The sequence below is a fragment of the Diplotaxodon limnothrissa genome, linkage group LG3 (genome assembly GCF_057381915.1).
Source record: "Diplotaxodon limnothrissa isolate DT_005_m linkage group LG3, D_limnothrissa_male_GT1.1, whole genome shotgun sequence".
Classification (NCBI taxonomy): domain Eukaryota; kingdom Metazoa; phylum Chordata; class Actinopteri; order Cichliformes; family Cichlidae; genus Diplotaxodon; species Diplotaxodon limnothrissa.
The window spans coordinates 3,483,742-3,498,129 of NC_140598.1; the positions used below are offsets into that span (position 1 = coordinate 3,483,742).

General features: G+C 41.1%; 2 protein-coding genes across 2 annotated transcripts in view; one reads left to right on the forward strand and one right to left on the reverse strand.

The window, feature by feature from the left end:
* Positions 1-14,388, reverse strand: part of LOC146634302 (protein NLRC3-like) — a 263,712-nt gene that overhangs the window by 161,721 nt on the left and 87,603 nt on the right. The window lies entirely within an intron of this gene.
* On the forward strand, positions 58-3,820 carry LOC146634306 (N-lysine methyltransferase KMT5A-A-like). The gene is made up of 4 exons (XM_085376415.1): positions 58-166; positions 1,321-1,483; positions 1,571-1,763; positions 3,648-3,820. Exons 1-4 carry the CDS (start codon positions 58-60, stop codon positions 3,762-3,764), a joined length of 582 nt encoding a protein of 193 aa, XP_085232541.1. The 3' UTR covers positions 3,765-3,820.

Sequence of the window (14,388 nt, forward strand, 5' to 3'; positions counted from 1 at the left end):
TTTTCGTCATTTTCTCATGAAGATGTGTACAGGTTGAACAGATTGAGAGTGAAGAACATGTCAAAAAGAAGACTCAGACTTCGTCCTGAAGCAGAGGCTGCTCACTTTATTTTATCTGGAAGTGACAAGACTTGTTTAAAGGCCCAATGGATCAATGACTATAAAGGTATGTTATATGTTGTTCCTTATGGCTACTGCATGAATATTACCAGAGCTGCAACTAATGTTTATTATAATATTTAATAATATTGTCATGGCCCTGCGACCATGACTCGGTGACTTTGTGTTTATGTTCTTTATTGTTATTACTTTCATTATTATTCATGGCTGTTTTGGGATGGTTTGTGTTTGGGATTTTAGACACTGGGTTCTGGGTTTGTGCTCCCTCTGTTGGTCCCTGGTGTTAGTGTTCCCCTGTCTCATCAGGTTAATCAGGTCCAGCTGTGTCTCCCACCTGTGTGTGACTTCCCAGTGTCTCTCTGTGTATTTATAGTGTGTGTTTGCCTCTGTTCCTCGTCGCGTCGTCTGTGTTCATACCTGGTGTAATCCTCTGCGTGCTCTCCCTGCTGTTCTCCCTTCATGTTCAGGTTTCCCACTCCTCTGTGTAGTTTATCCCAGTTTAGTTTCGTCCTTAGTTCTGTTTGCCATCTCCACTTTGTGTTTGATATTATCAATAAATCACCCTCACACCTGAATAAGTGCTGCGTTTTGGGTCCTCCTTCCACTCTCCACACGGCCGCTGCCCCGGACCGTGACAAATATATAACAATTGCTTCAGTTTCCCTGAGGGAACCTCCCAAAGCTAGCTAGCTATCTATCTATCATCTAGATTAAAAAATGTTTTATATTTTCATGTATTTGAAATTTGTTGCCAACTATTTTAATAATTGTTTTTTTTATTATTAGCATTTATTTATTGTATCAACTCATTTGTTGCAGCCCTGAACGTAAGCATCTAGATCAGGGGTGCCCAATCCCGGTCCTCGAGAGCTACCGTCCTGCAGCTTTTAGATGCATCCTTGTTCCCACACACCTGAATCAAATGGTTTGATCTCTTCAGCATGCCATCATGTTTGGCAAAGGCCTGATAACAAGCCATTCATTTGATTCAGGTGTGTGGGAACAAGGATGCATCTAAAAGCTGCAGGACAGTAGCTCTCGAGGACCGGGATTGGGCACCCCTGATCTAGATGTTCCCCTCACAATTAAAACATTTTGTGATTGTTTGTTCTGCATATGTTTTGTCAGTGGCTGATCAGCTGCAGTAAACCTGATTTGGATTGTATTACTTAACGCTACTTATTGAACATCTTGTATTAGGACGTGGTGTATTTGCCTCTGAACCAATTGAAAAGGGATCCTTTGTGGTCGAGTACCGTGGGGAGCTTATCTCAGAACATGAACGGGACAAGCGGCAGAAAAAGTACACAGAAAAGCAAACTGCTTTCCTATTTGATTTTAAATGGAAAAATAGCACATGGTGGTAAGTAAAGGCATATACAATATCAGTTGTTCTTTACAACATTATGTTTTTAGTGAACAAAACATATGTTCTTTTCTTCACTTTTAGCATTGATGCCTCCCGTGAAGACGACTCACTTGGCCGGCTGGTTAATGATGACCACAAGTACCCAAACTGCAAGATGAAACAGCTGGCAGTCCAGGATAAACCTCATCTCTGCTTGTTTGCTATTGAAAATATCCAAGCGGAGAGTGAAATCACCTATGACTATGGAGAATCTATGTGGCCATGGCGAGCTCTGGTAAGTAAATCCTCTTCATAGATTGTGCAGTACAGGGAATGTTAAATATTAGTAGATGAAAAGATAGATATTATTCTAGTTATGAAGACCAGAGTAGATCAGTGCAGGGTTTTATTGACAAAATTTGATATTTTTGTCCTTTTACAGATGTTTTTGTCCATTTAACCTGAAGCTGATCAGTTTACATGATTGGATTTCTGGGGAAATAGATGGCTTTACATCAGTGTTGGGTTTAGAGCTTTTATTGCCAACAGCAGGACAAGTTAGAAGTCAGGAACATGAACTCTACATGTGTTCAGTCGTCATGTCCTCATATTGTTTCAAGCTGTGAAGAACATGAGTGTGTTTCAGAATATATATATCTTTGCAGCAGTTACGATAATAATGTGCTGTTTGCACGATGAGCACTGCTGCTCTTTCTCAGCAAGAGCCTCCCCGAAATTGACCGTGCGCTTTGTGTTGTCTGTGCATTTCGTGGCGTCTGTGCAGAAATGACTCGCAAGACAAGGCTGCAAACTATTCTCACAGACTTCAAATGTGCACTTGAATCCAAGAAGATAGAAAAGGATCTCTCTCTGTCTCTCCCCCAGCTCTGCTGACTTGCCACTGAGAGAGTAACAACTGCCCCTCCCCCCTCTGCTCTGCAAACAGGTGGCTGTTTTTGCACCCCTCCCCCCTCTGCTCTGCAAACACGTGGCTGCTTTTGCACCCCTCCACTCACTTGCTCAGAGCCAGTGTGTGCAAAGTGGAGCAACATAACACTGACAGAGGTTCAGAGAAGGGAAAAAAAACAAAAAACGGAGCAGGCTGCCGTTGTTCACTTCAAGAAGGCGGCTCTATAGGCTGTTTTGTTTGCGACCGACACAGTATAAATATATTCTCAATCACATTCACACCACTCTGTTATATCAGTTCCACTACATCAAGACTATTTTATGGTGGTGAGCTGTTTTATTGTCATGTATTTTGCATAGTAAGATAACCATGTCCTGCATTCAAAACCACTGAAAATGTCTATGGTGGTGCTGTACCTAATATTTTGCTCATTTGATCCAAAACCTATTTTTCCTTTATTTTGAAGGCTGAGGCTTAGATCCATTAGGTATTCACGAGAAAGGCATCATCACATGTCAGGATTACAGTATATCGAAAATATGTGATTATAATGGGAGTCAATGGGACCCAAAATGGTACGAGGAACACAGGAGGTAACACTTATGTGAATCTCCTTTGCTATATACCACACCATAGAGGGGATCATTGAATTTTAAAAATAATCCTAAAATGCACCTCATGGCCAAGTTTCATGCAACTAGTCTTTAAAATGATTGATATATTGAGAATCAAAAATCCAAAGGGTCCCTATTTTGACTTAAACCCTGCGAGGGTTTTAAAGCATCAATTTGGTCTTTATTCCAATTAAATTTAATATTTTTGTCCTTTTACACATGTTTTTGTCCATTTAACCTGAAGCTGATCAGTTTACATGATTGGATTTCTGGGGAAATAGATGGCTTTACATCAGTGTTGGGTTTAGAGCTTTTATTGACAACAGCAGGACAAGTTAGAAGTCAGGAACATGAACTCTACATGTGTTCAGTCGTCATGTCCTCATATTGTTTCAAGCTGTGAAGAACATGAGTGTGTTTCAGAATACGTCCTCATATGGTTGGACCAACAACTCTAGTGTGTGTGTGTTACACTGTCCTCATATTGTTGGGTAGCAGAACTGTACTGTGTTAAGTTTCTATAGAATCTGGCATAAGGAAGTCAGATCCTTCTGTAATAATGTTCACTGAAACAAGTATGATCTGTAGTTAATGAGCTAGTCAGCATTTGTAGTACAGAATGTTTCTGACATTATATTGTTGTCTTTTGTTGCAGACACCAAGTGTTGAGACCCTGTCCCAACCTCCTACAGACCAAGAAGTGAGTGACAAATCCACTTCATTCCTCCAACAGGTTACGCATAAATTTTTGTATTTGGAATCAAGTATATGAGTCAGTTGGGCCTAGTGCATAAATGAAATGCACTTTGATTGTATTAAAACAATCAGTTTGAGTGAAAGTTTCCCAAAATCAACATTAGCATTAGGAGAAGGAAATTGGCTATACCAGTTGTTAGTCCAAACTTTCCCTTTAAAGCATCAATTTGGTCTTTATTCCAATTAAATTTAATATTTTTGTCCTTTTACGCATGTTTTTGTCCATTTAACCTGAAGCTGATCAGTTTACATGATTGGATTTCTGGGGAAATAGATGGCTTTACATCAGTGTTGGGTTTAGAGCTTTTATTGCCAACAGCAGGACAAGTTAGAAGTCAGGAACATGAACTCTACATGTGTTCAGTCGTCATGTCCTCATATTGTTTCAAGCTGTGAAGAACATGAGTGTGTTTCAGAATACGTCCTCATATGGTTGGACCAACAACTCTAGTGTGTGTGTTACACTGTCCTCATATTGTTGGGTAGCAGAACTGTACTGTGTTAAGTTTCTATAGAATCTGGCATAAGGAAGTCAGATCCTTCTGTAATAATGTTCACTGAAACAAGTATGATCTGTAGTTAATGAGCTAGTCAGCATTTGTAGTACAGAATGTTTCTGACATTATATTGTTGTCTTTTGTTGCAGACACCAAGTGTTGAGACCCTGTCCCAACCTCCTACAGACCAAGAAGTGAGTGACAAATCCACTTCATTCCTCCAACAGGTTACGCATAAATTTTTGTATTTGGAATCAAGTATATGAGTCAGTTGGGCCTAGTGCATAAATGAAATGCACTTTGATTGTATTAAAACAATCAGTTTGAGTGAAAGTTTCCCAAAATCAACATTAGCATTAGGAGAAGGAAATTGGCTATACCAGTTGTTAGTCCAAACTTTCCCTTTAAAGCATCAATTTGGTCTTTATTCCAATTAAATTTAATATTTTTGTCCTTTTACGCATGTTTTTGTCCATTTAACCTGAAGCTGATCAGTTTACATGATTGGATTTCTGGGGAAATAGATGGCTTTACATCAGTGTTGGGTTTAGAGCTTTTATTGACAACAGCAGGACAAGTTAGAAGTCAGGAACATGAACTCTACATGTGTTCAGTCGTCATGTCCTCATATTGTTTCAAGCTGTGAAGAACATGAGTGTGTTTCAGAATACGTCCTCATATGGTTGGACCAACAACTCTAGTGTGTGTGTTACACTGTCCTCATATTGTTGGGTAGCAGAACTGTACTGTGTTAAGTTTCTATAGAATCTGGCATAAGGAAGTCAGATCCTTCTGTAATAATGTTCACTGAAACAAGTATGATCTGTAGTTAATGAGCTAGTCAGCATTTGTAGTACAGAATGTTTCTGACATTATATTGTTGTCTTTTGTTGCAGACACCAAGTGTTGAGACCCTGTCCCAACCTCCTACAGACCAAGAAGTGAGTGACAAATCCACTTCATTCCTCCAACAGGTTACGCATAAATTTTTGTATTTGGAATCAAGTATATGAGTCAGTTGGGCCTAGTGCATAAATGAAATGCACTTTGATTGTATTAAAACAATCAGTTTGAGTGAAAGTTTCCCAAAATCAACATTAGCATTAGGAGAAGGAAATTGGCTATACCAGTTGTTAGTTCAAACTTTCCCTTTAAAGCATCAATTTGGTCTTTATTCCAATTAAATTTAATATTTTTGTCCTTTTACGCATGTTTTTGTCCATTTAACCTGAAGCTGATCAGTTTACATGATTGGATTTCTGGGGAAATAGATGGCTTTACATCAGTGTTGGGTTTAGAGCTTTTATTGCCAACAGCAGGACAAGTTAGAAGTCAGGAACATGAACTCTACATGTGTTCAGTCGTCATGTCCTCATATTGTTTCAAGCTGTGAAGAACATGAGTGTGTTTCAGAATACGTCCTCATATGGTTGGACCAACAACTCTAGTGTGTGTGTTACACTGTCCTCATATTGTTGGGTAGCAGAACTGTACTGTGTTAAGTTTCTATAGAATCTGGCATAAGGAAGTCAGATCCTTCTGTAATAATGTTCACTGAAACAAGTATGATCTGTAGTTAATGAGCTAGTCAGCATTTGTAGTACAGAATGTTTCTGACATTATATTGTTGTCTTTTGTTGCAGACACCAAGTGTTGAGACCCTGTCCCAACCTCCTACAGACCAAGAAGTGAGTGACAAATCCACTTCATTCCTCCAACAGGTTACGCATAAATTTTTGTATTTGGAATCAAGTATATGAGTCAGTTGGGCCTAGTGCATAAATGAAATGCACTTTGATTGTTTTAAAACAATCAGTTTGAGTGAAAGTTTCCCAAAATCAGCATTAGGAGAAGGAAATTGGCTATACCAGTTGTTAGTCCAAACTTTCCCTTTAAAGCATCAATTTGGTCTTTATTCCAATTAAATTTAATATTTTTGTCCTTTTACGCATGTTTTTGTCCATTTAACCTGAAGCTGATCAGTTTACATGATTGGATTTCTGGGGAAATAGATGGCTTTACATCAGTGTTGGGTTTAGAGCTTTTATTGACAACAGCAGGACAAGTTAGAAGTCAGGAACATGAGCTCTACATGTGTTCAGTCGTCATGTCCTCATATTGTTTCAAGCTGTGAAGAACATGAGTGTGTTTCAGAATACGTCCTCATATGGTTGGACCAACAACTCTAGTGTGTGTGTTACACTGTCCTCATATTGTTGGGTAGCAGAACTGTACTGTGTTAAGTTTCTATAATATCTAGAATAAGGAACTCAGATCCTCCTGTCAATAATGTTCACTAATGTATCTGTGACATATATGTGAACTCAATGCAGCCTTTCATCTCAGCAAATATAATTAATGATTGACAGGGTTCACAAATGAATTTTCACCCAAGATTTTATGTCAAAATGACATGACACAAAGTGTGTGATATGTATGTTAAATCATTCTCACTATTAAGTTACAATGCATTGTTTTTCATTTCTTAACCTACTAGCAATGTTTTTTACAGTATACTGAATTGCATAATAATTTTGAGTTAGTTTTCAAATGAATTATAATTACAAACATTGAATTTGTTACGTTTCATGTAAGGCCAGACAAAAATCTCGAGTTCTCACCTTTCACCAGACAGCTACCTCAGAGCAGGTAAGCCAGCTGCCTTTTTCTTCTTCATTCAAATTGTTTATGCTATGTAATTATGCATATTTACTACATGAATGCATTTTCATCAAGTCATGGATTGCAGAATGTTCTGCTACTGGAGGGGGAATGACATTCTAGCTATTAATAAATACAAAGATGCTTTTTCTCCATTTTCGTTCAGATCTCTACTGATGAATTCTCAGATTGTACGGATTATGAAGATAAAGACTATTTCCCAGATTCATGTGTCAGAGGAACTGCCACAAGTCTCCATAGTGTGGACATGAAAATCACAGAATCTGTGGTTCCCCAAAATACGTTAAATGACATGGCATTGGAGACGGCTTCAGGACACAGTGGGAAGATCACCAGTTCAGAGAAACCTACAACATTTAGTTTGTCACTGAGAAGTAGCAGTCACAGTACTTCGGTAACAAGCCGCAGTTTTGATTCATCAGGGGTCACATCACCTAAAAACAGCTCCATAAAAGTCCTACCTTTGCCAAACACGGAAAGACAAAGCAAGTACAACAAGAAGCAATACTGTCTATATTGTAAAAAGGCCATTGCTAAATTGGCAAGACACCTTGAATCTGCCCACGGTAATGTGCCGGAAGTTGCAAGCGCCTTCAGTTATGATAAAAGATCCTGCAAAAGAAGAGATTTGTTGCGCTCTATTAAGAAGAGGGGAAACTTTAACCATAATGCTACTGTGGCAACTTCTGGTGCTGGAGAAATGGTTGCTTGTCGAAGACCCACTACTGCAACAGGATCTGAGGACTACCGTCATTGTAAATTTTGTCAAGGACTATATGCAAGAAATTGCCTTTGGAGGCATGTGAGAAGGTGCCCTCAGAGGTTTAATGAGGAAGCTCCCTCTGGGCAAAGACGGATGCATCTGCAATTACCGAAACCTGATCAAGTTCATGAAGCTGTATGGAAGATTGCTTGTGAAATGAATCAGGATGACATTTCCTTTGTAGTAACGAGTGAAAGAGACATTCTTAGCCTTGGTGAGTCACTGTACAATGGCAGAAAACCAAATGAGAAAAGGAATGATTACATACGCCAAAAAATGAGAGAGATCGCAAGGTTATTGATAACCGCCAGAGCTATGACACCTTTGAAGAGCACAGAAGACCTTGTTATGCCTACTAACTTTCCCCATGTCATACAAGCAGTCAGAGCTGTTGCTGGTTATGAGCAGGAGAGCAACTCATATAAAACCCCATCCTTGGCTTTGAAATTGGGACACAGTTTGGCTAAAGTTGCAAGCATTGTGCAGTGTAAAGCCATCATTGCAAATCGCTATGATGTTGCAGAGTCAGCCAAGCAGTTTGCCACTCTGTATGAAAAAAAGTGGTCAGAGTCCATTTCAGCTGCTGCATTGGGCACACTTCAACAAGCCAAATGGAATAAACCACAGATTTTGCCATTTACACAGGATGTGTCACTGCTGCATAAGTTTCTTGCTACTAAGTCCGCAATGTACATGAAGGACCTTGAGGAAAAACCCAACAGCACAACCTTCGGAAATCTTGCTCAAGTGACTTTGACGCAGGTAGTGCTATTTAACAGAAAAAGGCAAGGAGAAGTTTCAAAAATGGAGCTCCAGGTTTTTACATCCCGGAATCGCACAGAGTTGAATCCTGACATTATGATCGGCCTAACTGAGTTTGAAAGGAAACTTGCAAAGCACTTTGACAGAGTTGAGATTCGTGGTAAAAGATCAAGAATGGTACCTGTGCTTCTCACACCTGACATGATCACTGCAATGGAGCTCCTCGCAAAAGCCAGAAGTGAGTGTCAAGTCCACACAGAGAATGTGTACTTGTTTGCACGCCCAGGTGTCCTTTCCCATTACAGAGGCTCTGACTGCTTTCGCAAGTATGCAAATAAATGTGGTGCAAAGTACCCAGAGGCCCTTACCTCAACAAGATTGCGGAAACAAGTTGCCACTTTGTCCACAGTACTAAATCTAAAAGAAAATGAAATGGATCAACTTGCCACCTTTCTCGGACACGACATCCGTGTCCATCGAGAATTCTACCGGCTTCCAGAGAGTACCCTGCAGCTTGCAAAAGTCAGCAAACTGTTGATTGCAATGGAGAAAGGAAAACTGTCTGACCTGCAGGGGAAAGGGCTGGATGACATCGTGATCAATCCTGATGGTGAATTCTTTTTCTTTCTTTTTTTTTGAAACATAGTTATCTTTGAATATAACATTTGTGAATGTTCAGCAGATTCTAATATAAATATTTTGTCTTGATTATTTTTCCCCAACAAGATGAAGCAGTTACAAGTGATGATGATTCCAGTGGAGAAACCATCACTGACCCTCAACAACACAAAGGTATCTTGACTTGCCCAGTGTGTGATAATATCTTTAAGTTATGAGACTGGAGACAGTTAATAGGTTCATGTCATGTTAGATGGACAGCAGTATATAAATTAGACAGAATGGTAGACACCATTCATTAATATGGTACTAAAAGATCTGGATACATTGAAGTCTGGCAAAATGCATAAATAAGCAATACAAAGGCAAATATTAAATATAAGGATTAGGAGGTCCACTTCTGTGAGATTAGGCACACAAGTTGAGAGGTAGTGCATGCAAGTAATGTGTTTCTAGGGAGATGCCTGAGTATTGATGAGTATTATTAGTAGATTATGTTCACATGTAAAATATTCATATCAAATGTAAAATTACACACTGCCCAATGCTGACTTTGCCTACAATGCAAACAAAAAATGCATTAATTCTCATATTTCACTGTTACTTTTCAAAGGCTCAAGGACCAAGAATTCTGGGAACCAAAGCCACACACTTTACTCAGCTTCCTTGGACAATATGGAGGGCGCTTCTGCCTCAACCACCCTGGACAATATGGAGGGCGCTTCTGCCTCAACCACCCTGGACAATATGGAGGGCGCTTCTGCCTCAACCACCCTGGACAATATGGAGGGCGCTTCTGCCTCAACCACCCTGGACAACATGGAGGGCGCTTCTGCCTCAACCACCCTGGACAATATGGAGGGCGCTTCTGCCTCAACCACCCTGGACAATATGGAGGGCGCTTCTGCCTCAACCACCCTGGACAGCAAAAACATCAGCAACACTGCACCAGGAAAGGGTAAAGGTACCCATATACAAAATGTTTTAAGTGAATATACTTGTTATCAATGGACATGTTTATTCTTTTCAGGCATGACACTATTAAGAGCTTTTATCATAATCCGTTTCATCTTCTTTGATTCCCAGCAGAACACAGCACTTCAAATGGTTCATCCCAAGCATCCTTGAAGGAGCATTAAGCAATATCTTTTCACTGCTAGGTGTGCTGTTTTGCACTGCCTGTAAACCAAACCAAAGTCTATGGCTGGAGATCAACACAGAGAGAGGGATTGTGACTTCATGCTGTACTCCAGATGAAATTACACCTCTAATTATTCACATAGCCATTTTTAATTCCTTCAACCTAAGTATGATGAATTGTGCTTATTGCTCCTTTAAAGTGCTCCAGTAGAAAGCAAGGTTTAAGAACATTTTGTATTCACATTAGAAACTAGAATATTTTCTCTCTTATCTTACATTCGCATTAAGATATATATTTTTTGTTTCCATTTATGACAGCTGGGAAGGCAAGGTGCAAGTGGACAGATGATGAAGTAAAGGCTGTTGAGCGGCACTTACTTCATTTCATAACAAGCTGCAAAGTACCTGGCAAAAAGGAATGTGACTCCTGCATCCAAGCAGAGCCGGCAGCTCTGAAAGGCAGAGACTGGGTTGCCATAAAGTATTACATCCACAACAGGATCGTAGCATTGAAAAGAAAGATGAATAAATAAAATTACAAAATGCAGGTTCAGGAATGCTGCATCAGTTAAAATTAACTTGATTTTCATTTTTATTTTTTTTAAATTTTTGACTTAGTCATTACTAACCCAACAGACAAAGTTACTCAGTCCTTTCTCCTGGTTTTTGCCATCATAAGTTAATACTCAAGGGAGATAGTTTGTTACTCTCAGTTATTTCAGTATTGCAGGTCACTCACAGTTATTTCAGTATTACAGGTCTCTGCATTGCATTGTTTATACCCATAAATCTGTTTATTATGGGTGCATTTTGTAATTAAAAAATAAGAAAGGCAGAAAATGTTCCATGTTTTTATTCACATAAACATTCACTGCAAAATTAATGCAATACAATATTAAGACTTAAAAAGTAGACTGACCACATTTTTGAGCTATGTCTCTTTTTAAGTCTCTATACAGCTCAGATTTACTGTGTTGTATTAACACATGAATGTCTGATATTTCTGTCAGAAGTTACCCGACTGGTGAGCATTACTATTGTGCATCCATGCCTATTATATTGTAATCTCAAAAGGAGCCAAGCTGAAAATACAGACCCTACCCTTACCTGGTCCTTATAAGTCATGTATACTTGAAAATTATGTGTGTATCCATGGGCTTCACAATTCACCTAAACATGAAATATCAGTGTGTGTGACCTTATGGTACTCATAAGTCACATAAACCTGACAGTGTCCTCATAAGTAGCAGTAAATTCAGGTTTGACCAAAATTTAACCCTAGCCAAAATCTCAACAGATGGGCGTGTTCCTGGAAGCATGGGTCAAATTTTTTGTGATTCCCATGCCTCTAGGACCTTCGGAAAGGCACGTTCCCATTTGTCACATTTTTGTCATAGGTACTGATATATCATGAAAACACGTATGTGTGTGTGTGTGTGTGTGTGTGTGTGTGGCACAGGGGAATGTGGGACTTTGTCCTGATGTGAATGTGTGTGTGGATCTTCTCCTCCCGGCCTATCACAGTGAGGAATGGAGGTGGTGTCAGTGTGGGTCAGTGTCACTGGGAGCTGTGGGCGTCTCCACAGTGGGCCTGGGAAACTTTGAAAAGATGTTTTCTTCTTTCGGCCATAAAATCCAGATCTTGGTTTCCTCTTTGTGAGCACAACAGAGACTCCCCTTGTTTCTTACACAGCCCCCCTTTGGCTTTCATGCACACACACCCACTCAGGGAATAAAGTCACTGCAGCCATTTAGCTGCTTCTCAGCACTCGCTGCATAACCTGAGGTTGGTCAGCCGGTCGACTCGTCGTGCATAGTGACAAATGAGGGATTTCAAATATTTCCAAAGCGATGCATCAGGTTTCTTTGCAGATGAAGTGAGACGTGGATGTTTCACAGCACCAATGAAGATTGTGTTTAAGTGCAGCCGGGCGCACGCTCCCCCAGCGACGCCAGCTTCTTCTCACCGTGCAAACACTTTGATTTGAAATAGATTACAGCCGTGAGTGTTTGACTGTGATGGACTGGTGATGTGTTCAGGGTCGCAGGTTTCCACCCGCCTCGTCTCTTTGCATGCAGTGAAGGAAACTATGCAAACTATGCAAGGTGTGCAGTAACAGGTCTGAACAAACCAGCAGCAAATAACTTCCAGTCTCCACAGGTTCAGTGCAGCTGGTGTAACAAACGTTTGGTTACAACATATTAATGTTCGCACACTGCTGTAAAAACAGTTTTATTAAAATGAACGTGCACTTTTGTAGAAGCTCGTGGTGAACGCTCCACTGCCTTTGTTTTATTGTTACTATTATGTTGTGATGGGTTGAACAGGATGACTTGAGACGTGTGCGATGTGACAGAATAGACAGATGGAAGCCTTCATGTTGGATCAGAACGACGTCGGGCTTGTTGGTCTGCTGTGGTTTGATCAGAAGACTTCCTCAGATCAGCACCGTGGCCCTCCTCTTCCTCTCCCCCATCTGCTTCTTCTAGCAGCTTCCAACACACTGAGGTCTCTGACAGTGAGAGTGACTCCAGTGTTCCTGTAACTTTGAAGCAGAGGTTCAAGACAGATTTGATCTTTCCTTTCCTTCTGTTTGGGATTGAAGTGATGTAATATCAGGGGGGGCAGGGGGGGCTATGATGTCCTGTCATTCTCATGTAAATCTGTGTTGGGAACATTAATGTTTAGTAAATGTGAAGTTAGCAGAGCAGTTTTGGTCTGAATCACTGACGTCTTTCTTAAATACTGCAGGAACAGTTAGGAGTGTAACTGTAATCTGTAACTGTAGTTTGGCTGAGCTGGAGTCTTTGGGTTCATCATGTCGTTGGATGCTCACCTCCTGCAGCTGCTGGCTGCTCTCCCAGATGAGAGATGATATCTGAATGTCCTTTATAATAACCTTAATTCACCTCGCACACACACAATGAGCTGTCTAATCAGCTGACCGGAGCAGGTGCTGTGTGTGAGAGCGATGTTGGGGTTGTGAGGGCCCAAAGAGCTGGATCTCAGCCCCTGTGGAGGACAGAGGGGTTATGGACGTCGCGTGCGTGGAAACCACTCCTCAGCTACTAGCTGCAGATGTGCAGTGCACATGTGGAACATGCAGCACCTTAAACCAACATTTCCTCTGGAGTTAAACACTCTCCCTATCTGTTCACATACAGGTCTGTGTCCTCTGTACAAACCGCCGGTGACCGTAGCAAACTGGCAACCAGAGTAATGGTAAATGGTAAATGCACTGGTTCTTATACAGCACTCTTCTACCCTCCCTAAGCACTAAACCAGTTCCAGAGCATCTAATAAAAGCACTGGCAGCAACAGGGGCCAGTATCCCGCCCAAGGTGACTTTGGCACGCAGACTGGAGCAGCCGGGGATCGAACTACCGACTGACGTCCTGAGCCACAGTCGCCTCTTTTCCAGTAGAACATAACTGCCTCAGCTCTACTCGACTCTGTCTCTCAGTTACAGTTGAGCACCACCTCAGTGTGGGTGGGGCTGTTACAGCAACACAACCTGGAAGTCCCGTGACGCAAACACAACAAGCGATGACATCCCGGTGATGGAACATCTGCACCCCGTCACTGGACTTCCTGTGTAGCCGTTTCCCTCGTTGCCAGGCAGGTTTGAGTCTTGAAGGGTTCGCTCTCATAACTGATCCAGTGATGTCACTTCCTGGCCATCAGCGGCATGTATCTGGGACACAAACTGGGCTTGGAACTGGGTGAGAGATGAAACTCTGAGGACCTGCACAGACTTGCTGCCTCGCTCTTTGTGAGGAACGTCCTTCAGGAGTATGAAAGGGAAACTAGCAGTTTATTGAAACCAGCTCCGCTTCAACCTCAGATGCACACAAAGTAGACTCGTTCATCAAGAGTTTGCACTTTGGATCCCAGGTATCGAACCAGCAACCCTCTGATTAGCAGATGAGCCAGTCGGGCTACAGCTACCCTACGTGTGTGTGTGTGTTGCCTTTTCATTCACATAATCCATCTTATCTCTAATGAAAAAGCCAAATGAAATCCTCAGATTTGCCCCTCAGGTTCCCACAGTGTTCAGGTCACACCAGGCCACAGTCCCACATTTGAGCCACGACTGTGGGTCACACAGAGGACAGAGCATGTCCTTTAGCCTTCTTTGTTTTTGGATTGTGTGCCACAGAGTCTCACTGAAGATGAT

What these genes read in the sequence shown, in the direction of transcription:
- LOC146634306 (XM_085376415.1), top strand. Translation starts at nt 58, where the DNA reads ATGTCAAAAAGAAGACTCAGACTTCGTCCTGAAGCAGAGGCTGCTCAC. An exon ending in ATGGATCAATGACTATAAAG is followed by an intron (nt 167 to 1,320) that starts GTATGTTATATG and finishes ATCTTGTATTAG; the next exon opens with GACGTGGTGTATTTGCCTCT. An exon ending in TGGAAAAATAGCACATGGTG is followed by an intron (nt 1,484 to 1,570) that starts GTAAGTAAAGGC and finishes CTTCACTTTTAG; the next exon opens with CATTGATGCCTCCCGTGAAG.